Genomic DNA, 25417 nt, shown 5'->3' on the forward strand with positions numbered 1-25417 from the left:
AAAGGATTGCAGCAGCATTAAGTGACTCCACACTGACTGCAGAGATCAAACACCCAGAAACAAAGTCCTTTCCTCACACAAATTTCCACCAAAACTCTCATTAATTTCCACAGTGCTAATATTTTGCTCTGTGTGCTTCTGAACTAGGGGGAAAAACCCCCCAAGCTGTTTCACCATCCCCTGGGTAATGTATCATCCTAGCGTGCACTTCAGATTGCCAAGGTGCTGTTACCACTGCCTGCCTTACCCTGTCAGTTCTCCCTCAGGTTCCTATCCAACAGGCAGCCTCGGATTCAGTGAAGGAAACTCCTAGACAGGAACAACCAGACCTCACTTGCATTCTCTGCAACACAGAAGTGTAAGAAAAAAGTATAAACTCAAATCCTTATCATCATATAGTTTATTTTTAAATTTCACGTCAATACTACTTTTGAGCAATCTAGTATCTTGCAAAGTGAATTTCAGATTCTTCTAAGTAACCAAAACTCCATCTTATAATCAACTTAAGAGCTGCTTACCATGTCAAGCCCTCTGTTTTCAAGAAATTGATTTTTACATGGACAGAATACAAAAATTGGTATTAAGAGGTATTTCCACTTCCCCCTCCCATTACTGTAAAAAAATTATGTGCTGCAGAACAATGACAAGTACTCAATGGAAAAGAAGTACATATTGAAAAATTAACTGCAAATTAAAACCTCACTCGGAAGTCATAATTATCCAAAAATGGTAATTTCAAGACAACAGGAGTAAGGACAAATAATCATTTTAAAATGCATTTTGTGAAACACAAAGACTTACTATTCACTCATAAACTAACTATGCTGTACTTATATCCTACAATATGGAATTACTCCTTATGAATATTTTCTTTTCCAGAGTAATCAAAGGTTACTACACTGTTGCAAAATCTACCAGAACTGTGCTCTAAAATACAGCTAGAAAACGAAGAAATTTGGAATTCTAATCTAGAAACACAGCACATTATGCAAGCATTACCTTCTTAATATTCAAAAACAAGTTTTCATTCCAAGAATCTAAATCTGAATAGTACTTCTAAGATAAATTTGCAATGCTTGAAATTAGCTGTAGAACTGAATTTAATCATCAGCATTTCAGACATCTGTATGCAACAAAGTATGAGAAGAAATTGGTAATTTTAAATATTCAAAAGAATGATGAAAAACCTTTCTAAGAAAAACTACTCTAAAAAATAGAAAAAATTCAGGAATCAGGAAAATAGCAACAAGAAAAGAAACACAAAAGTGCTTCCTCTCAGGAATTGCTAGCCACAACATTATGCCTCTTCATGGTTTTTAAGATCTGGCAGACCAGCACCTAAGAGGGGCTCACACATCCAGCTCCACACACAGAAGGGTAAATAAAAACCACAGACAAGCTACAATAGGCTGTTTATCCAACTCCTACATTCCCTTTAGTATACCATTAAAAAAATACTGATTTGAGTTTGCCAAATGCGGCAACTTAGCAAACTTCCAAGAACTACAGTGATATTTTAATATGTTAGGGAAAAGAAAGGAAATGTGCAGTTCAATTAACAGTAGGTATGATAGTAATGGCTAATCCAGCTACAGGTACACAAGTGAACACCCTGTGTGGCTGTCTACAGTCATTTCCCTGAGATACACATGCTCAGCACACCATTTCTGATTTATTCAATACAATTTTTTTCCTACTGCATCCACAGCTGCTCTGGGCAATATCAAAAACCTTAACAAGACTTGTATCAGGAAAGAGATTTTTTAAACTACATAGAGAAAATCCAGAGTAACCTGAAGGTCAGGCTGCTGCCTTATCCCATGGGATCTCCCAGGCTAAAGGCTGGGCTCAGACCTTCCCTCCAGCAGTGACTGCTCATCACTCCCTATGGCCTGTTCTGGGCTCTGTCCTCCAAGCTGCTCCACCACATACATAGCTCCTCAGGAATTTCAATATTCATTAAACATTCTGAAAGGTCCTGGTTTCATCCCACAAGAGACACAGGAGGCAGGATCTCAGCAGTTCCTTAGGAAGGAAACATTCACCTGCCCAGAAGATATGAGGTGCTTCAGCATTTCTACAAACTACTGTATGCTATAGTACAGACTGCTAGCATATGTTCTTTGTGCAAAACAATACTCCAAGAAATGTTTGGTCAGTCCCTCTGATGGTTTTTACCTTGTTTCTACTCGAGAATACTCAAGTTTCATGCTTCTTATTGTGAGATATAGTTTTCAGAGATGTTGAAAAAATATTCTGCGGGCCCATAACTTCTTTATGGACTGAACATTTCTCAGTTCATTTATAAACCAATGCCCAATTAATACCTTTTCACTGTCACTCTAGTCCATACTAGTTTAAAAACCAAACTTTGCCATAAGCATGGTTCAGATGAGCTAGTTAGTATCTGCTACCAACTGCCAATAATTAGCTGAACAGCCATTTATACTCCTTTCAGTTACTATGTTTGGGGAAACTACTGAAAAGTGAACAGGATTAATTGACAGATGTGTAACTACTTCAGCAGTGCAGTCCTTATCAACACCCCAAACCCAAGCTGAAGATCCTCCATGCTGTCATTCTTCATTGAAGCCAATGCCTCGCTGACTGCCAATGGAAATTTCACCACCTATTTCAGCGGGGCCAAGATAACTCAACTACAGAAGTTATCTCAAATTCAAGCTCCAACACGAGGTCTTGAAATTCCACGCTTGGATCAAGTTCACAGTAAAACTACTGCAAGTTCCATCTGAGACAAGGCATAAGATCAGACTTTACAAAACTAATCAATCAGTCTCTTGCAATGAAGTTAAATCCTCTCCAGACCTTCCCTCTCCATTTCACCACCCCTTCTCAATACCTTCAATGAGAAAAAGGTTACTGTGTTAGGTTTTTACAGATTTTGCCTGCTTTCCATTTCTTTTGGTAAGGATTCCCTTAGCCCTAGAACCTTTTTAAACTAGTGCAAGAAAAGAAAGGAATAATTTAAAAAAAAAACTTGATAGAGTCTCTGTGCTAGTTAATGATGGTAATCTTTATTTTGTCTAAAACCTCAACAATTCTCAAATAAAACAAAATATTACAGACAGAGTAGTTGGGGTTTTTTTCCAACTAAAAAAAAGCAGGAACAAATTCATACTTGAAAAAAACCACACATATTAATTTAACTATGCAATGACCTGAAAAAAACCTCAGTTCAGATTGGTGCTTATGCATTTATGGTGGTGTTAACAAGGGCCCTCCCAAAACTGCTCACACTTTCAAATTAAAACAGTGGCAGGTCACAATGAATGTTAGAACAGTTTATTATTGTCACTGCTTTTCCTCTACCATAAGAAAGGAAAACACACTTGTTTTTGTAGACAATCCCCATGTCTATACGGCAATAAAAAAACCTTTCAAGTACAGATGCAGCTTATTCCAGCAGAAGCACTGTAAGGAATTCTGCCAACTCTCTGAACAGTGACTACATTATCAAAGAGGCTCTTATGCCTGCTCTGCAGCCACTACTCAGCCAGCAATGACACACTGACGCTGGCTGCTACAGCTACCCTAAAAAGCAGCAGCCATTAGATTTACCACAAGCCTAATGCAGCATGGAGAGGCACGATCACTGACCATTAGAGCCTCAGTGTGAAACCCAACTGCAGTTACAGATACTTCTCTGGAAACCATGAGAAGTGTACCAGCAAAACTCTGCAAAGGCAGCAGGGAGCACACCCAAGCACCCTAGAGCTCTTCAGCTCCAGCCATGGGCTTTCCTCTGCTGGAAAACTCCATGCATACAGAAAGGGACCTTGGAGCAAACTGCACATGCAGCTCATACTAGCACAACTTTGGGGCTTTCCTCTCAGTAGAACGAAAATAAATACATCAACTGTACTGGGAAAGGACATGTGAAGGAGCTGGGGCAGGAAAGCTGCACATGCACAAAGTGATGTAAATACTTAGCTACAATACAACCATCTCTGTAGCTGAGCCCACACATTTAGTGAGAGCATTTCCAAGCCCAGGATACAGGTATCACACACAGAGCAAGCACTCCAAGCATGCCCAAAACAAGCACACACCTGAACACCCAGGTGAGCACACACCAGTGAGTAAGCCAAGGGGTATCAATGGAAGCACTACCGGGCTACTGTATCAACATGGTGAGCGAGCTCTGCATTCCTCCAGAAGTGTAAACAAGTGACACCCAAAGCAAAGTGCTGCTTGCAATAACAGCCACAAACTTATAAGCTCGGAGAGACAAAAACACATCTAAAAAGAACAGATCTGGAATATTTAAATAGTAACCAACCAAGATCTCAATGCAAAATGAGAATATACTGTGCTTTAATGCAAGCAGGCTGCTGTGCAGATTATATATAGTCATTTGGCAAGTACTAGGCCCTGAGAGAATATAAAGTGGTCATTTTTATCCTGTTTCTGCCATTTCTTCACTGTTTTCACAAATTAGTGAAGAAAATCACACACAGTCTCCCAGACATTCAAGGAATAAGAGAGAAATTTTATTATTTATAGATATGCCACCATTAAAAAAATAATTCACCACCTTGATCCCAAGATTCCTGTTAATGAAAATAATCACTTCAAGAAGCAGTGAATTTATAAGATTTCTGAAATATGTGAACAAATACTGTATTCTACATTCAAAATCTCTGTAAATAAGTTTCATAGATGGTGTTTTATTCAAAGCTAAAATGCCAACAAGTCCCCAGGAAAGTCTTTTAAAAAGACAGTTTATATCTAGACAATTTTTTGTATATTCCAAGCAGTAAATGTATTTCACAGAAATGTTGCTTAACACCCTTCAACAGGCAAAAAAAAAAAATTAAACATTTAAATAATTAAAAACATCTTAAGATTATTTCTGAATTTTAAAAAATCTCCCACTTCTATCAGGAATGAGCAATGAGAATGGGGAAGCTGACCTCTAATGTGTGAAAAAACAGAAATCCAAGAATTACACAAGCATTCCACACTCCTTAGCAGGCACAGCATAAACTGGCTTGGCAGCACACCTTCCTCTTGCCAGGTACAGGTGATGTTGGTATTAAGCTGAAATCTCATGAGCTCTGAGCAATCATACAGAAATGTCAAAAAAAAAGGTGGTTTTGAAAAAAAAAGGTATTTGGAGTGCTCGTCCTAAAAACAGCACCAAAACAAAACTTTAAAAATATATTAAGGTGGAGCTGTCTAATTAAGTAATTTGGGAAAAGCAACTTCCCCTTAGACATAAAGGAGCAATAAAAACTTGAAAATATGCTAGTCCCCTCCCCACATCAAGATACTACTACGACAGTACCAGCAACAAAACAATCAACCTACCCACCAAAAAAATTACCCATGCTTTTATTTTGGCAAGCACTACTGAAGCCCCTTCAATGAAGAATACCCTGCCCTATGCACTACACCGGACCATTTTTTAAAAGTGGACTGCTTTTTTTAATGTCATGTTTTATTTTTCGGCCATCGTTCAGAAAAAAAAAAACTTCTTTCAAATCTTTTATTAATTCCTATACGCTGAATGACAAGAAACGCGTGTTTCAGAGGTAAAGAAAACAAGCTTGTAAGGGCTGTTGGCGGGATCGAAGCTGCGCGCACGGGCCCGGGCGAGCCAAGGCTGTTAAACCGTCCCTCAAGACGGTGGCGAAGGATTAGGAAAGGAGCGCGGAGGTACGGGAGGGAAGCAAGGCTTTGAGGATTTCGGGGAGATCTGGGCTCCCAAAGCAGAAATGCTTCCCAGACAAGACACAGAAATATGGCCCGAGCTGGGCGCGACGGCACCGCCCCACACGGCGCGGCGACAGCAGAAAGGACCTTAAAATGGCGCCCGTGGGGGAGGAGAGCGGGTGAAACTGCGCAACAAACGCTGGCAGGGAGCCAGGCAGCGCCATCTTCCCGCTCCCCCGCGCAGCCGGGGCTGCCTGCCCGCCGAGCCCGGGCACGGCAGGGGCAGCCGCCGGAGCCGCTCTCCTCTCTGCCCGGCAGTCCCTCGGCCACGCCGCGCTGCCGAGCCCGGGGAAGGAGGGGAGCGGCGAGCACGGAATGGCGAAAGGCAGAGGCCTCCACATCTCATTCCTCCCCATAGTGATTAGCAACAGCTCTAAGGAAATACATGCGTGCCCTCCACACGTCGTTCGATTTTGCCCGGCTTTTAACGTCTCTGTACCTGTTTTCTGCCATCATCTATAACTGAATTTTGTAATTAATACCAAAAAACAAAATATAATTTACATACTTGAATAACGCCCATGACTCAATAAATGTGAACAGTGACCATTTTAGAAAACCCCCTTCACAACCTACTACTCTCTCTAAGCCACAAGTAAAAAAATCTATTTACAAAATACTGCTTCTTTTACGCAAAATAATCCCAGCAGCACAAAGGATCGGGTTTACATCCACTCTACAGCGAAGCCAAAGGGGTCACTCCAGAAAGAGACGCTTTATTGTGTTTTAAAGAGGCGTTACAATTAAATATTTTCTCTCTCCGAAAGAAAAATAAAAAATTAATTAAATAAAATAAAAAGCACATCGAAAAACTCGATCCCGAAAAGGCGAAAAAAAAATCGCATTAGCCCAAACCTACCGCCCGAGCATTTCGCGCACCCACAAAAAGCGGCACCGTTTCCATTCCTCGGTTAAAAGCAGGAGGCACGGAGCGATTCGGAGGAAATTGCAAATAAAAAACCAAACAAATCAAATCAAATCTAGTGGCGACACCGAAAACGAGGAAATGAGTGAAAAATAAATCCCCAGCAGGTACAACTCTGAGACACAAGCTCAAAGAAAAGACAAGATTAGGGTGGTGGCGAGTGGAAGGGGGAAAGAAAAAAATCAAGCCATGAGCGAAAAAGGAAAAAAGAAAAGAAAAATCCTTCCCAGCTGCACAGCCAGGAGAGAGACGAAGTGTCTCCATTTTCCCGACGAGGAGGAAGAAAAGACTGTTTCACAGACCACAGAGCTTTAGAGAAAAGCAAAGAAACGAGGGGGGAAAAAAAAGAGGGAGGAGATTTGAAAAGATTATTTTTCTTTCTCCCTCACACACTCTCTCTATCCCCCTCTCTCCCTCTCACTCTCTCACACACACATACACACACACTCTCTCTCCCTCCTCTCCTCTTTCCATCCCTCTCTTGATGGCCATCAAGGGGGCGGAAAAAAAAAAAAAAGACAACAACAACAACTAATTTTAAACCGGCTCAATCAATGAGTCATTAAAAGAGATTTTTCTTCCCTCCTCTCCTGAATTTGCATGGCATCAGCAAGAAAAAAAAAAAAAAACCCACCCCAAACCTCTCCCCTCTCTGCAGCTATCAGCCTGGACCTGAAACCTTATCTCTCCCTTCACCCCCCCCCCGCGCCTTTATTTTAAGAAACAACTTTTTTTTTAAGTGCCCTCAGCAGCCACCACCACCATCCTCGCGGAAAAAAAAAATTAATATATATAGTTCATTTCCATGTGAATCCACATCTGCCCAAACAACAGCCACCCACAAAATATCCCTCTTCTTCCTCCTCGTCTCCCCTCTCGCTCGCTCTCTCTCTAGATATATATTTATATACATAGCCCCAGAGCCAATAGCTCTCTGGGCTGAAACCTAATATCCTGGTTTTGGCAACTCCTGGTTGTTAATTTGCTCCTCTTTCTTTTCTGTCTGTCTGGAGATAGATTTCCCCCCTCTCTTTTCCCTCCCCGAAGGAAGGGAGGAAGGAGGTTGTGTGTTTTTTTTTTCCTTGAAATTTTTATCACAAAATTATAATACACTCAAAGGGAAACTCACCGTCATGAAAAAGCAGTGCCTTGTCAACGGGGTTTCTTCGCCATCACATCAGGGGCTGGCAGTGTAGGAGAGAGAGAGGGAGAGCGAGAGAGCGAGGGAGGGAGGGGGGAGAGCGAGCGGGAGAGGGAGCGAGCGAGAGAGGGGGAAAGAGAAAGCGAGCGGGAGGAGAGCGCGGCTCCGCTCGGCTCCGCTCCGCGCCCGCACCGCCGCCGCCACCGGCACCGCGCCGCCGGGCCCGGCACGGCACGGCACGGCCGCGCAGCTCCGCCGGGACACAACGCCGCAGACCGGCGCCCGGGCACACGCACCGCCGCCCTGGCATGATGAGTCCCCAGCCCCGGCGCGATCCTCGCTCCGCGTTTAAAGCCAGACCCTTTAAAAACTTCGGCTCCTTTTTTTGGGGGGGTTGTGTTTTTCAGAAACCCCTCGGTCTGGAGACCTAGCCTAGGCTGCTGGCTTTAGCTTAAAAGTTGGGGTTTGTTTGGGGTTACAGGGAAGTAAAACAAAGTTTTTATCCTATTAAAATTAACGTTAATGTTAACAATTTGGCTGTTTTCCTTCATATTAAAGCTGTAAATCACTTTAAGCTTGGTGGGTGGGAGGGGGTCCCCAGAAAAATAAATGCAAGTGCAGGGGGCTTCCCGGAAAAATAAATGCAAGGTCACCTTGAAAAATACAAGGTTTGATCCCCTGGCAAGCTATACTATTTTAAGTATTTTTAGATATGTTATCAGCCTTGCTGGAAACAAAATTCAAGAACTTCAACTACTTTAAAAAGTTTTGGGTAACCTAAAATTGTTAATTTGAAGTCAAAGGTTATAGCATTGAGAGTTCATTAATGCTATTCTACAGTTTACTTCAGCTAAAAGCATTAATAACTTTGTTCAAAGCTTTTTTGTTATAGAAAACTATTCCAGTTTCCACCATTCACTTCATTCATTGATTGGAAACAATTTAATTCTAAAAAATTAATTCATTTTGTAGATAATTCAGAGAAGCCTGGTTTATTAAAAAAAACATTTTGATTGAAAATAGATTTTTAGCATGCAGATATATGTATGGTAATGCTTTTAAAAACAACAACAAAAAATCTCTTTAAGACCCTTTTCCTGCTAGTTATGGTAATTCCCAAGGACTTTACTATTTTATTCCTAAGTAACTTTGTTAAAACTCCTTAGAGACAAGGATTTGAAGACTTTATTTAGTAGCATATCCTTCTTTATTAGCTTCACACAGCTCAAAAAAACCCTCTCACAATGCTTTAGGTTTTTTGAGCAACTATGTCAAAATGGTTAAGGGCAGTGTACTAAGTGAACCTTCTCAAAGAACTTGGCCAGATTGCTTATCTTAAAAAAAAAAATCTCAGCACCTCAGCATTGTTTTCCAATTACAATCTGATTATTTTTTTAATTAATCAGCCAATTCCAATCTTTTGCCAAAACCAAGACTCGCCTACAAACCTTGTTTCCATGCACACCCCCAGTAGAAAAGTAAGGTGAGGTTTCAGATCACTCCCAAAGTGGAAGGGTCGGGCCCAAGCACAGAAGCCTTAGCACGAGTGCAGCAGATCCTTTGTGCAGCCCAGACGGAACCTGCACGTGGCTGTGCCTTGGCCATCAGCCAGATTATCAACTGCACTTTTCGTGACTGCACCAAGGACCCCAACAGCCACAGCACGGACACAAACACCACGTGCCACAGAGCTCTGCAGGAGCTGTAAGCCTGTACTCCTGGCACCAGCATCAGAAAATCCAAAAGGCCAACATTTCAAGGTTCCTAACTTCAGTAAATGCTTCAAGGCCAAACTGCCCTGAATTCAAACCTGCTCAGCTTCACTGGCTTTAGAGAATATTGCCCAAGTGAGAACTTGTATGGAGGAACACCACCAGCATTCTCATTTGGTTAACAGGAAGGAACTTTGTTTCAGAGGTTACAAGGCCGAGCATCTGATCAGTATGTTGTTATTATTATTACTCTCCCAATCCTACAGAAACCACAAATAGAAAGCAGACAATACGATACAAAGAAGGAACTGCAGAAAGGAAGGCAAGTGATTTTGAATGGATTCTGTCACCATAAGAAACACAAGGAATCCTACATAAGTTTTCCATGATGGTACCATAACTTACTTTCCCTGAAAGATGTTCCAAGGCAGCATTGACAACAGCATTACTAAGCAGGTACAGTATGAAAAGGGAAGGAGAACTAACATCATCTATACAATGAAGCACCCTGCAGTAACTAGATTTCTCCATATCTACACACATTTGCTATATTTGTTCACAGGTAGAAATGTGAAAAATCTAGGGTTGGATGTAACTTCATAGGTCATACTGAAGTACACACTTAATGTTACCTTCAATACCAAGAGGTCTGAATGCAGCCATCAGCTGTAATGTTACCACTTCCAGGTGTACTACAGAATTTCTCAGACCATGTTTGTAAAGAACTACTGCTTTTTCCTGGCAGGTACTCATGCTGTTTTAAGAGCATCACGTGGTGTTTCAGAACTGGGTGTCACTGCCCCGAGAGGCTGCCCCTCTTCTCACTGCCTTACTGCCTGCATACAAAAGACCTTTGTATGTCAACATTCTTCTACCTCAAGGTCACCTGCTCAGAGCTGTCATCTTCAACCAGAGTCCTATGTACAATGCACAATCAGTTGCTGCCCTTCTTTAGCTTCCACCATCACATTAATACATTTTCTTTCCTGTAGCAGCTTTATAAGGAGCAAGGGGAAATAAGCACAAGAAAGGAAAGACCAGTGTCAGAAGGAAGAAGATAAATCTTTGGAAGACTGAGAGACGTTGGTGTAAAAACAGTGACTGGGAACGTCACGTGCACTCATCACACAACAAACTACTTGGCTGTATTTTGACACCAGCTGTCAAACTGTGACCGTGCTGTTTAACAAATACCACTCTCATAGGTGTGCAAAGACACCAAATGACATTTGGAGCGCTCCAATACATTGCCCTGAAATGACAGACTGTGAAGAACTGAAAACTGTGCTTAGATATTGAGAGGGAGAAAATAAGGGGGTACAAAACACCCTTATTCTTTCTGTCTCCAGGTTTCTCCCACATCAAGTCAGTTTGCTGATATTCAGCCCATTTTTTCAGGTCTACATCACATGCACTCCAATTCTTTTTCAATCATAAATTAGTACCCCAAAAGAAGGCAAGGCAGCAGTAGATTCATAATGAAGAATGTAAGGACTAAACTAGTGCATTAAAGGAATTAATTCCACAGCCATCTCAAGGTTTTTGCATTAATAGATGGTTGTAACCTCAAATCACTGCATCCTTTCAGAGATATATTGCAAGGAAAAGAATGCCATTTGCTTCACTGCAGCCTTGCTTCCTCAGACTGAATCCTTCAGCTCTATTGATGACACTTCTTCCTCCCATGCTTTTTCTTTCCATTCATTAATGTGTTTCTTATGTCAGCTCATCACCAGTCACACCTTTTACTTATCTACACATGGCTTAATTAATTATTTAAATTTTAAAAAATAGCTAAGCTTGAAGGCACAGAAACAAATAGGTCATCATTAAAGGGCACAGGCAATAGAGAGGTAGAGGTCACTTGAAAAGTAGAGCACCCAAATACAGCGGCATGAAAGCAGACAAGGACTTTAACTTGGAACATAAATGTAACATACCACACGAAAAATTCAGTTCAATATCCACCAAATTCTGAACAATTACCACCACTATTTTGATGACTCACCTATAAAAGTTACCTAAACATTACAATGTTCAGCTTGATACCATGCCTTCCTTATCCAAAACAGTACTTACAAAACCTGGGTCATAATTGCCTGATGTAATTTGTAAAGCTGCATGACTCCAGTATCACTCATCACACCAAAGGCAGGACTACTTAACCAAAGGTATCTTAAGGGATGACTGGTAAGGACATGGGCAGTAAGAGGGGGTAATGAAGAGTGAATCTCAGAACAAGAGATTTCCACCAATACCAGAAGACAGACAGGTTTCTGTGACTGGAGATTGTGTGAAGGCCAGCAGGGCTGGTCTATGATGAATCTAAAAAGCAGATTTTGGAGAACTGTGCTTCTCTGAGATGGGGATCTGACACACAGCAGACAATTAAGTAAAACCAAAGAAAACATGGTGACTGGAGGTTCCATTTAAACAAATTGCAATTCAAAATTATTACTGGAACAGATAAAGAATTACTATATCATTCTCTAGGTTATTTAAATATAGTCTCATATTCTTCAGCCTAAAGTACCCTAAAAAGAAGAATTAATTTTGAAAGAATAATAGCTCTCACTTCCAGGTTAGAATAATCTTAAGATATTCAGCCACTGAAATGTATCAGAAAAACATAAAAATACCTTCACCTCTGGAGACAGAGCTTTATTACAGAAAAAATGGAGAAGTAATCTTGCCCAACTAACACTGCCAAAACGGATGGAAGAATTTAAACTAAAAATGATGGCAGAAATTGGGACAACCTTCTATCATATTCATAGTTAATTTGGCTAGCACAAATTAATGGAAAAAAATCAGCTAAGTAAGGATACAGAAATACAGATGAGCATATTAATGAATAGTTGGACACAAGGATTTGGGTGTTGGTTTGGGTTTTTTTTTAAACATAGTACTAATTAACAACAGCAGCCTGGCAATGAAACTAACAAGAAAAGCATTCCTAATACAACTGAGGTGTTGTGGATGTTGTAAAAAAAAAAAAAAAAAAAAAAAAAAAAAACAAAAATGGGAGGAATTTAAGCAAAAAAAGGAGGCCTGAAATATGAAATAGGGATACAGATACACAGTGGAATAGTAAATTATACCATATAGGGATATAGGTGATATAGAGATACAGAAACACAGTGGAATAGTAAATTATACCAAAGCCATTTGTGTTCTTGAAAGAAACACAGACCTGCTAAGCTACACTTGTATAAGGACAAGACAAAATGGACAAACAGAAGGGACATTATGAATAAAGCACCACCTAAGTCAGAACTTTTGAAACAGAATAGTTTTACTTGGACATTTCTGAGTTCCTGCTATAAAATCAACTGGGTAAGATTTGGATATGAATGAAGATTGCTGTAAAATAAGTCTTTATATTATGACTAGAATGGGTATCAGTATGAATGGAATTTATTCTCAGATTTAGACTGGAGAACAAATGCTAATAATAGGAGGAGGAAGCCCTCATTCAAAATTATAGCTGACAGACTTTTTCCTAAGATGAATAAATGGCAAAAAGAATACAAGTATAGTTTTATCCACTAGGGAATATACTGCAGGAGAGCTAACAGGAAAACTTGGATATGACTTGGAGTTAATTCTATTTAAATCACTCAGAAAGATAAATGGAATATGTTTGCAAGTAAGATTCACAATTCTAAAATAGAAAACTTTGATATGCTATTGAACCTAGGTGGTCCATTGAACTGGCCAGTCCAACAACCACAGTTTTCTGAAATCCATTTAAAAAAATAATTGTAAAAGTATCTGAAATGTAAAGCAAGGCAATGAAAAAAACTCTCAGAAACTCCATAACTAATAGAATAATTGCCTTAAAGGGAGAGTCCATTAAGCAGTAACTGTAGCTTACATACCCAGTCTCCAGAATTTACCTACAGTCAATTAGCGAGTTAGGATTCTATATAGCAGTCAGCAGCTAGACCTGAACCAAACCTAAGTCATTTCCTGCTCTTGAGGTCTTGTGTTTAGCATATTTGGGCCTTGCTTTGTTAATCTGAAAGTACCTTTTGTCATAAAGTGCCATGCCTTGAAGCCTGTCCCTGGTTTTGAAGGATAACTCATTTTTGTTGAAATCTGTTTCTCCACCTTTGGCATTGGAAACACCATGTTCTCAGAAGGGACCAGCTCAGACTAGTTTCAAAACAAGTGCACCTTGACTGGTTGGAATATAATTAGTATCTTAAGCATTCCCAAGGATTACATTCAAAGCTTGGGCATTACTCACAGCAATTAAGTTGCACCAAGTAAGTCTCATAGTTTTAGCTTTAACACTCAATGAGTGATTTAAAAACACATGTATTTTACATTGTCCTGGCTTTCCATATGGCCAGATATATATAAAGTACAACACTTTAGTGCAAACAAAAGCTTTAAAAAAAAAAAATCAATCAGTATGTTCAAAGAATTTATTTTTTCCAAATGAACCGAGATACAGTAACTCAACATTCACTTTTAATGAAGCCCCATTGCACCGTGACAAATGTGCAGCCTACAGTATCTTAAATGAATCATAATATGGCTTACATCTTTAATGCCTGATCACAGAGCCAGAGGAGTTCAAAGAGCCCTTACTAAAACCATCAGTGGAAACGCTGGTTGCACAAGGCACTGAAGTACCTACTTTGTAGCCAGAAGTAATTACGCTGCTCTGCTAATCTCTGCTGCAGAAACTCAATCTAGCAGACACAGATCACATCTAGCAGATAAGGGCTCCATGCGAGCGAGGCACAGAGGCTGCTGCTTTTCTTGAAAACACACACAGCATTTTTGTGTGATGGTGCAACACACATGCATAACACCCTTTGGAATAAAAATTGTCAGTGTTGGGAATACATACTGATGAGAAGGAATAACTCTACTTCCTTCCTTCCTCTGCTTGAGAGACTGCAAATCTACACCTTGAGATCACGCCACATCTATGAGGTCTCTGACTTTTACAAGCACAGGAACCTCAGGTGTAAGAATCCATTATTATGAGGCTGAGCACACAGTTGCCTCTGTGGATCTCCCTTTTATTCCCCACTCTTCTTAAAATAATGATGGAACGAGACAGGATCTTGAACCTTCAGCTGAACTACACAATACATCTCACTTAAAAGGCTGTGAGGTAATGCTGTTGAGCTATAGCAAAGCAGTAGGAAATATTTCAGGCAGATAGCATTCATGACTGATAACCATGGGACACAGATTTAAACCTGGAAGCACACACGGAGCTCGTGTTTCCAGACTTTCACAGCACTAGATCAAAGTAAACAAGTGCAACCTGCACCTTCACATAAAATAAATGACACACTGTACAGTTCAAACAATGGCACAAGGTCTTACTGAAATGACTGCTATCTGCCTTCAAACCAGAAAGGAACAAAAGCACAGGCAAGAGGGAAAAAATAGGAAAAAATATAACACAGAATTATGTACCTTACTTTTTCTCATATCCTCAAACAGCCAAACTACTTGTTACAGCTTACCCAAGTGACTCCAAGCCTCAGCTAGAATGCTTACATTTTATTCAGGTGGTTACTGTCTGGCACACACAGCAGCCTCAAAACATAGAAGTTGCTGCCAGCAAAGTCAGGAGGAAAATTGTCAGTCTTTGTATGACCACCAAAAAAAAAAAAAAAATGCACATGCCAATATAAATTATACAAAACCTCAAATTGTAAGTGTGGAAAGTAATTTTGGAACATCAGGATGAAACAGTTGGAAGAATTTTACAGCTCCCTTTTGAATTTTTCATTATGGTCATACATTTTACCTTCTTGTCTCTGGGTATACTTTTGCTTTTTGACCAAAATAACAGTTGTGCACGTTAGCAAGGTGAAAAGTTTCCAGTCTCTCCCAGACGCTCCTATTCACAAGGGTATTTGGTCCTCATTAATTTAAACCTCCAATCACCTATAGAAAAAACAATTCAGAATACCTAGCATTCTAAGTGCCCAGATACAATAAGGAGTAATTATAGTACAGCATAAAATACTTCACATTTACTCTGTGCTGTGCACACGAAGGCTTGCTTGCAATCCTTCCAACATGAAGTTCTTTTACCCAGTCAGTTCATCCACTGGCTCACATCTGCATTAACGACACCAAAGCCATACTCCAGGAATATTTGTGCATATGAAAAACAGCAAAAACCTTTTTCTGTCAATACCCTCACGTACAGGATAAGCACTTCCATCACTGTTACCACCTGTATTAGCTAGACTCAAGGGAGCATAAGGCAAACAGAGCCTCCTAGCTAAAATGAAACTTTCACATCTTTCAACAACATGGAAATAAGAATTTTTTTTTCTTATGGAAAATTAATTGCACCATATTCCTGTCTAATGGAACATTGCTGTAATAACTACAGGAGTGGATTTACTATTTATTAGAAAAAAAATACCTAATGATACTACTAAATATATCATTTAAACACATTGCTAGGAAAAAATATCAAGTGAGAATATTTCAAAACCCTTCCTTTTTCATGTCTGAGCACAGTGCCATTCTACAGCATAAGAGGTTTTACTTTTTAAGACTCAATCTAATTCTTCAGAACCAAAATTCTGAACACTGCAGTAGTGCAACAGACGTAATGCTGCATTAAGAGCTGTAGTGCATCAAACACTTCACCTATCCCACTGCCCATCCAACCTGCTCCAAAGTGCTACTGTTACATAAGGATCCCGGGCAATCCCCTCAGTTTATATGCTAACGCTGTTAGGGAAAGAATATTCTCTATTTTAGCGTGAGTCTTTTGCAAGGATTAAAGGCATTTCACTGCCTTTCCTCTGTCATCCAAACTGGAATGACATTATTGCATATAAGGTTCAGGTACTCCATACATTCTAACAACATTATATCATATCTAACACAGAAATTAAACCACATTCTCAGGAAACAGAAAACAACAGCTACTTTGAAGCTGAAGGTACTTCTAAATGCTAACCTTAAGGGACATAACAATCTATACTTCCAAACAGGAACATAAGGTAAAAAACTCATGCTATTGCCAAACAGAAGACAGAAAAATCAGATTATATACCTTGGGTTTACCACCTTTTTGTTTCAATGGACAGTCTTAGGTGCTGTCAATTTGTTACAAGTGACTTCAAAATGACAAGGGGCAGGAGACGGTATTTGTAGAAATAGACAGGAGTTAGATTTTTCCATATTACTAAAAGAGTGCTTAGTGTTAACTTTCTTTGCACAAATTAAAATCCAAATAAAAGGAAAAAAAAACTCAAATGAATACAACAAAATAGTCACTTTTTTACTTTAAGACAGTGTACTTAATTTCTGGTTTCTCCTGCAAATTTACTTTAATACACATCTCCTAATTATAAAAGCCTTCCTTCCCATGTCTCCATATAGGCCTCAGTGGATTGCTCATACAGCCCTCCCTCAGGGGCACAGTAATCCACTGGCACTGCTCCCACTTTTCCCTCAAGAACCGAGCTCTCTTCTGGAACAAAACACTCCAGAAACCAAATGAGCAGCGAGGAAGAGCTCGATCCACCTGGCAGCACCTTTGCAGTTACCTGCAAGGCTCAGCAGCCTTTTCCTCGGCCACTTCACTGGGGAGAGGGAGGCAGCAGGGGAGGTTTACTAGAGCACGGAGCCTCCCGAAGGCGCCGGCCGTGCGAGGCAGCCGGGGGCCCCCACCCGGGCACGGGGCCGCGACCGCCCGGCGCCTCCGGAGAGCAAGGGGCAGCGCGGGGCGGCCCCGAGCCCGCCCGGGAGGGCAGGTGGAGCTCTGGGCTGCGGCCCCTCCGCCTCCCGCCCGAGCCCGCACCGAGCCGAGCCGAGCCGCCCTTTCCCGAGCCCGCCCGGCCCCGCCGCTCGCGGGAGCTCCCGTGCCCAGGGCCGGCGGCGACGGGCGCGGCCCGGGAGGGGAGGTGTGGGTGTAAGCACAGCAGCGGAGAGAAGCGGACAGCTCCGCGCGGGCACAGCAGGGGAGCGGGGCGGGGGCTCATTTATATCCCGGGAGCTAATTTGGGAAGCGGGATAACCCGCCCCGCACGACACCTGCCGCCAGCACTCACCCCATCCCGCGGAGAGGCGGCGGCCCCTTTAAGACCGCGGGGGACCCCTCCCTCCGGCCCTCCCGCCCTCCCCCGCCGCGCGCCTCCCGGGCCGCCAATCGGCGGCGGCGACGCAGCCAGGGCTGCGGGCAGCCAATCCGCGCGCCGCTTGGTGACCGCAGGGGAGGCGAGCGGCAAGATGGCGGCGCCGGGAGAGGCAGCGGCCGTGGCGGCTCCCTCACAGCCCGAGGTGGCCGCGGGCTCGGCCGCCTCCGCCGTGGTGCTGCCGGAGCGGCTGCAACGGCGGGAAGCGGAGCGGCAGCAGGGCGTCGAGCGGCAGCGGCAGAAGAAGGAGGCGCAGGTAGTGAAGGAGGAGCAGAGCGAGTTCTTCCTGGCCGCCTTCGCCCGGGAGCGGGAGGCCGTGGAGGCGCTGCTGGCGGCGGGGACGCTGGAGGAGGCGGCCGCCCGCCTGCAGGCGCTGCAGAAGCTGCTGACGGGCAGCGTGCGGTTCCTGGCGCCCTACGAGGTGCGGCAGGGGCAGGAGACCGTGGCGCGGCTGCAGGGGGACCTGGCGGCGCGGCGGCAGCAGCTGCAGCCCAAGAAGAAATTCGCCTTCCGCGCCCTCAAGAAAGAAGCGGCCCCGGGCAGCGCCCCGCGCCCCGCCGAGCCCGCCCCGCCGGACCCCGCCGCGCCCGAGCCCGGCCCCGGCATCGCCGAGGGCGAGTCGGGCGGGCCGCCGCTGTGCGGGTTCAGCGGCGCCCAGGACGCCGAGCTGGAGCTCGGCCCCGCGGAGCTGCTGCAGCGGGACGTGCTGCTGGCGGAGCTGCGCGGCTGCCGGGTGCGGCTCCGCGGCAACCCCAACACGCTGCGGGTGCGCGACTGCAGCGGCTGCACCGTGCTCTGCGGGCCCGTGTCCACCTCCGTGCTGGTGGACGGCTGCAGCGACTGCCTGCTGGCGCTGGCCTGCCAGCAGCTCCGCACCCACCGCACCCGCGACTGCCGCATCTACGTGCAGGTGACCAGCCGCGCCGTGATCGAGGCCTGCTCCGAGGTCTCCTTCGCCCCCTACTCCTGGAGCTACCCCGGGATCGAGCGAGATTTCGAGTCGTCTGGGCTGGACGGAAACAGTAACAACTGGAACCTGGTGGATGACTTTGACTGGCTGGCGACTGACAGGCCCTCGCCCAACTGGAGCGTGATCCCCGAGCAGGAAAGAATCACTAGCTGGGACTGACTGCGGAGGCAGCTCTGCCGTGCTAGAGATCCTCGTGTAAACGCACTGATCCACAAACTGTGGGACTTAATCCCCGATATGCCATTAAATTATTCCATTCTGTATTCAAATTTCGAATTACAATATATGGCTGGGTTTCTTAGTTGAAGCATACCAGTCAAATAGAGTTTACTGTTCTTGCACAAGTTGCTGCTGTAATCTGTATGTATCACTGTGGGACTTGCCAATTTCTGAAGTACCTCATTGTGAGTTAAAACTTATTAAGGTGGGACAAAGGCCACTGATACACAAACCACAATGATCCTCTGTTAGAGCTGTTGTGCTGCTTTCATTCACCTAGGCAGACTCTGAAAAAGCTGCAAGTAGTGCAAACTGTACTGGAATGACAAGATCGAATACCAAATTTCCCATGTTTGTGTGGCTCTCATGTTCTGATGGCAGCACAGTGTCTCTTAGGGGGAGTGCAGGTCAGTACTGATGTGAGGTAATGGGGTGAAAAAAGATTCGTTTAAAGGGAGAGTTTGTAAGTGCACAGTGCAGCAGACTGAGAGGCGTCCTAGGCTATGGTACAACAATGAGCCAGTTTCTGTGGAATTGGTTTAAATCTCTTAGTTGGCTTTAGGCTTTTCTTTCAAGTGAGAGAAATCTAAAGGAAAAAGGTGTTCCAATAAATATCTAATGCTCTCCTAATACACTGATTACTCGAAATTCAGAAACTTATGGAGTCTGTATAAATACTAAAGGTTCACGATGTGTAAATGCCATGTGAAAGGATGCTGCTTCTGTAAGCAGCTGGAGGCATCCAGCAAGTGCTGATGAACATCACAGAAGCTGGGTTAACTGTTCCTCTGCAAGCTGAAGCTTCAGGGCAGAGATGTTCAGGGATGTCCCATTATTTTCCAGACAGCAGGCTTTGTGTTCTGTGATCCTGATCTGCAGCACTCTGCTGCTGCATGTGTGCAGTGCTGGCAGAGAGAGTCAGTGAAACAGAAAGAAGAGGTGCTGTATTCCAATTCCAGATTTGCATGTTGCATAAAGTGCAGAATAATTTAAGTCTCTTCACTCCTGCTAAATAGTAATAAAGTAGCAGCACTGGAATGCAGTGTCTTAACAGTGCCCTGTTAGTGGTGCTGAAGTGACCACTGTCCATATATAAAGTATACATAGCAGTTTAGGTTTCTAACACCCCTCCTTAACTTGTGACATTTTTCAATAAATAATTGTTTATCTTGCCTTAGCATAAAGCTTTATTGTAAAACTTAAAATTCTTTATGCTGTGCAGCCATCATCTATGTGCCTCTAACAGACACTAAATCCTAGCTGAACTATCAAGAACTGCATCACTCACAGGAGAAGTACCTGAAACTTCACTTAGGTGCTTGTCTGGTCTTTAGCAGAAAATGTTTTTCTATAAGTTGTTTTCATCATATTTAATTTAAAGGGGGAGGGCAAAAGGGATTTTTTTTAATATTCCTGACAATTTTCAGTTTTGTTTACTTCTGTTAATGTATATTTTTTGACTGAATTGGATTTTGCATTTCAAATATACTTGTTTTGAATTATTTTAGTTGTTCCTTTACTGGTGAGTCTTCTTTGCACTGACAGCATCATAAAATGATTTAAAGAATACACCCTCAGTCTTACTTTAATGTAATCATTTATATCCTTTGTTAGAGGGATGTGATCAGTTGTGGCTGTCAAGTTATTTTAACATGTCCATCTTGGTACAGAATCTGATTTTGTAGTTAATTGTTCTCCAGATCAATCCTGTTAGCATCCTCTAGCCTTGAGATTGCAAAATGTTCAGCCTGCAAGAATTACAGTAAAGCCTTTGTTCTGCTTGCCCCGAGCTCTGAACATTGACACCTCCTTCCTGTGGTGATGGATCCTAGCAGATCCAGACAGGGAAAGAGACCCCAGGCAGTACCAGGGGTGCACTGAGGCTTCCCAGCCTTCCTCCCATGGAAGTGCCATGTCCTGTTCCAGCTCCTGCCATGGCATGCAGTTCTGCCTGAATAAACAACAGGAGTCAAAACATGGAAGCTTGAACTTCAGTTTCTCTCTGAAATTACTTCCTTGGGGATGTTTTTCACAAACCAGTTATTGACATCCCAGCTCCTACTGTTTTCTTTGCTCCAAACACTTGACTTTGGTCAAACCACAGTTGGCAGGTAATAGTTTTCAGGAACTTGGTGCCAGACAATTACCCTAAAGATCTGGCATTACCTTTGTAATACAGAACACATAACTGGCTCTTGCTCAGGCATGGTGTGAAACGAGATTCAATCTGACAACAGTAAGTCCAGAAAAATTTGGTCAGGCAATTACCTAAATGTGATTTATAGTTCTAAACATACAATCTCATATATATATATAAATGTATATACATACACACACACACACAGAGTTGCACATGTTTCCATACACTTTTTTTGAATTGTACTTCCCTGATGTAGAATCATAACAGAAATTCAAGACTGTTTTGAAACAACAGTCTGTTAATGCTGTATGAGAATTTAAGCACTAGTAAAAGGTTTACTAGCATGCTCATGGGCTATTCAGTATAGAAATTGCAACTTTTTTGGGTCTCTAAGGAAGAGAAGGCAGACTCCTAAGTATTTCTAATCAGCCAGCAATCACTTACCCTGCATATTGTACAACTGAAGTGAACAAAGTCTCTTCAAGAACTCTAGCTCTGGTTTGCATCACAGTGCCACCAGTTCCACCAGGAGCTTGTTTAAAAATAATTTACTTTAAAGAAATTAATGATGCTAGACATCACAAAGGGCTGCAAACAAATGCCTGCTGGAGGCATGGGATAACGGAACATCAGCACCACAAACCTTGTGCAGATTTGCCCTGAAGAGAAGCTACAGGCAGAAAGTTTATCAAAATAGTGAGGGGCACTGAGCTGCAGAAACATGTTCCATGAGGAGTCAGGAAAGCAGTCTTGTGTCAAACATTTTTGAAAGACAGCCTAGTTGGACAGGCCTCCTCCAGCCTGTGGCCTCACCAAAATCTTTAAGGCCAGTGAAAGTTCCTTAGCCCACCACAGGGCTGTTACTCAGCGTTGTAAAACTCCTGTGTGTGTCTGTGGGGGGAACAAAACACTTCTATGCAAAGACACACAACGCTGAGCCTGTGGGAGAAAACTGAGGCTGTTTTCACTCAAAACAGAGCTTTGAGTGTTGCCATTGTTGAGGCTCTGAGGGGTGGCACAGACCAAAAGTTGCATCCAGAGAAGCAGCTGGATCTTTGCTGCTGCTTCCATGGGGCCATCCCCTCACCCGAGGTCTGCCCTGAGAGGGATCAACTCCCCCTGGGTTCCCTTTGGAGTCCAGGCTTTTCCCTCTGTCTGCCCCTGCTTCTCTGAGTCACAGGAACAGAAATGGAGTTACTGCATTCTCTCTTTAGCCAGCTCTCTTTCATTCAAATAGATTCTGATGTGAGCTGTAGTAGAATTGTTTTGTGAAAAAAAAAACAGGTAAGAAATACATGCATAAGACAATTTCCTACACATTTCTATGCATTATATATTTGGAGGCTTGGATTTTTTTTTTTTTTTTGAAGTGTCTTATTTAAGCAATAGCTGCTTGTAGACAAGGTTAAAATCTCAGTGATTTTACCTGGAATTGTTTCAGGTTTTACTAAACAGCTAATTTCATCACATACAAGGAAAGACAGGAATAGCAAGAAGAAGAATCTATGCAACTTGGGGAAATTTCAGCATTTCCATTCACATCATGATCTGATTTATCTGACTGACTGGGGGATCCACCTGTTGTTCTGAGATGTTTTCCAGCAGTAATGACTATAATGAGCTTTTTGTAAGCTTCTTTTAATTCCCAGCATATTTCTTTCCTGTTTCTGCAAATACAAATTTTGATTTCTAACTCTTATTTTTTCAGCAGTGAATGCTACACCCCAGGCATCACAATAATACAAACAAATACTCATAATAACCATCTTGGAGGTCAAAAAAAAGCTGTGTTTTCTGAGCACATTACACACCACCATATGAATGATGGCTGAAATTCTGGGAATTACCCAGAGCAAAACCACACCAAAACCCCCACAGTGTGCCCCAGCAAAGGGCAGGAGCCACAGAGTACAGCAGGTCATGTCACTCTTCCCAGGATTTACAACAATCCCAGCAGTGAATTTAGAACTTGCCTCTGTTTCCAGCCTCAGAACCTGCAGTCACCTCACATGGCGCAAAAATAGTAGCCTACCAAGTTTCCTGTGTAAGGAGGTAAAAAGAAAGTCATAAATCAGACTTTTCTCCCCCTGATAATCGTACAGTGAGGTACAGCATTTTTATCACATTGTTCCTCGAGAGTGTCCCTGTTCACACCACCGAGTTACAATTGAAAGCAAAGCCATAGGTGAGGGTACATGAGCGAACCTCTCTACACAATAGCTTCCCATCAAAGGTAAAGCTAGACATCATTATTCCTGCAGTGAAATATAGCCACTCTTAGGGAAAGGAGAAAAAAAGCCTCAGAAAGGCACACATTTCATATCACAGAGCAGTGTGAAAGAAAGATTGGGCCAGGAAATTATTCTTTTTACCGAGGGCACTTCCACAGTTTAGGCATGTATGTATTTTATATCTTACACCCCTGAAGATGGAAAGACTAAGATTGGTCCAGGGCCGAGCACCAGACTGTTTAACAAACACCAGATTAAATTGTTTATGTTCCTCTCTCTTAACTGATAAATTTGTACCCTATATGTAGGTTAGCAGGCATAGCTTTTTGAAAAGGTATCAATATTGTATTGGTCTACATACATATTATAATTTTTAACTAGATTTTGAATTTGAACAGATTCATGGTGAGATCAATAATAATTTGAATATTTTATTCTACCATTTTTTCTCCAATATTGGCATATGAATTATACAGTTGAATTTAATAGACAACCTCTGAGGAGACCATTAACTCAAACATTCTTGCAGTAATTAGCTTTTATCTGCTATGGATCAATTTCAGCATACTCTATTTAAAGAGGCAGTAAGTGCCAAACTAAAGACGAATAGCAGCCAAGAAAAAGCTTTTCAAGAAAAGCAGAAAAGCAGATGCCAGGCAAAAAAAGCTTTCTTTTTTAAACTATCCCCACCCTGAAACGCTTCTCGATGATCTCCCATCACCTTCATCTCCTCCAGGCTGCTCTGCCAGAGACAGCCCTTGGCTGCCCGGTTTGTGCCGATGCTTGCACAGGGGTTTGTCTGCTCCAGGCCTGGGACAATATGGAATCATTCATTCCCACTTAAAAAGTGTTACCCAATCCCCTTTAAAACCCCCAAGCAGGGCAAGTCAAGTTGATGGGTGGGGTAGTTTTTGCCACTTGAAGTCCCCAGCTGGTATCAAGCTGTTGAAAACTACTTAAATAAACAGCGCTTTTCCTGATCCACATTGTTCTGGTGGTGCTGACTGCTGTCCCTGATGACTTTAGAGGGACCACCCGAAGTCTCAAAGGTCTAATTAGTAGGTGAGCGTCCCTTCCTGAACATCAGGTCCAGGATTTTTCCTGATCATCTCCCAGCTAACAATTTAGCAGTGATTTATGAGAACCTCTCCTGTTTCCTTTGTTTATAGGCAGAAAAGTCAATCTGGAGGGATCAGTGAGCCCTGAAGCACGTCCTGCATGTTCTACTTCACTACTTTGATTCCTGAATTACAGGAAACACCGTAGTGTATACACTTCCATGATTTTGCTGCATCAGATTTATCATGGGTATCTAAATGTTAAATTATTAAGCTGACAGTTATTCAGATTCACCTGTGCTCCTGAATACAAAATTACCCATATCCAGAGCAGCACCAGGCTTTCATCTGCTGTGGGCAGGAAGTATTTCACTGTATATCCTCATGACCTGCAGATCTGGTGCAGAATTCTTTTCCACTTTAATTACAGTTTCACTGTCATCACTGACAAGAAAGGAAATGGTTTCAAGTTCCTTTATCCAGAATTAACTCCAGGCTGTCAGATAAATACATTTTCCAAACTCAAGTCTCTTAGCCGAGCCCCAAAAGGGTCAGTGAAACACAACATGTGCTACAATGGTTGTGGGATATTTTGCCAGGAGAGATGCTATTTCAGAGCTATTTCTTATTGTACAAAAACATGAATAGGCTCTCTCAAGAAACAGCACTTCTCATCCTCTTCACGGCAAGAGGAGAGAATAGTCCCTGATGGATAATCACCTTCCCTCTCATTTTACACACTCACTCTTCGCCAGCGAGGGCAGCAGCAATGCAAACCACCAGGCTTGCTTTAGAAAAATCCCAGTGACCAGCTGCTCTCCAGCTCAGCGCAATAGCGTCAGGATGGGCTGGGAAAGGTCCACCACAAACACCTTCCATTAGGACAGGAGGAAATTGTGAGTTGCCAGCCTTTGTCCTTCCAGAAGGAACCCTCAGCCTTCCAGGATCTCAAATGGTAACTGAGAAGCATCCACGGTACCACAGAGCTGCTGACCATGAAAACGTTATTTTTTTCAGTGCTTGGGCTTTTTAATTATTTGTGTTATTATTTCTCACACTTGGCGTCATCCTGGCACTCTCCTTCCCCTCGGTGTCGCCGGGGGCTGGTAGCCATGCTGCTGGCAGCCACTAGAGGATGCCCCCAGGG

The 25417-nt window shown here is 42.8% G+C and overlaps 2 protein-coding genes across 6 annotated transcripts in view; one reads left to right on the plus strand and one right to left on the minus strand.

Moving 5' to 3' along the window:
* BICRAL (BICRA like chromatin remodeling complex associated protein) overlaps window positions 1-17581 on the minus strand; it is a 45560-nt gene extending 27979 nt beyond the window's left edge. Inside the window, exons 1-2 of one of the 5 annotated variants that reach the window (XM_064709012.1) lie at window positions 7791-8183; window positions 248-343 (exon numbers count right to left, since the gene is read on the minus strand). The gene's annotated coding sequence lies outside the window, so the exon portion shown is untranslated. Of the gene's footprint in view, window positions 1-247; window positions 344-6595; window positions 7104-7790; window positions 8184-17064; window positions 17087-17568 lie in introns of those variants that run through there. The other 4 variants (XM_064709014.1, XM_064709015.1, XM_064709011.1 and 1 more) reach the window with 4 other exon arrangements.
* Window positions 17582-17657: 76 nt separating this feature from the next.
* On the plus strand, window positions 17658-20513 carry TBCC (tubulin folding cofactor C). Its single transcript, XM_064709016.1, has one exon. The coding sequence runs from the start codon at window positions 17747-17749 to the stop codon at window positions 18779-18781; it is 1035 nt and encodes a 344-aa protein (XP_064565086.1). The 5' UTR covers window positions 17658-17746; the 3' UTR covers window positions 18782-20513.
* Window positions 20514-25417: the final 4904 nt, after the last annotated feature.

Source organism: Zonotrichia leucophrys, chromosome 3, assembly GCF_028769735.1.
Source record: "Zonotrichia leucophrys gambelii isolate GWCS_2022_RI chromosome 3, RI_Zleu_2.0, whole genome shotgun sequence".
NCBI lineage: Eukaryota > Metazoa > Chordata > Aves > Passeriformes > Passerellidae > Zonotrichia > Zonotrichia leucophrys.

Excerpts from the sequence above, each read along its gene's own strand:
- TBCC (XM_064709016.1), top strand. The coding sequence starts at position 17,747 with ATGGCGGCGCCGGGAGAGGCAGCGGCCGTGGCGGCTCCCTCACAGCCC.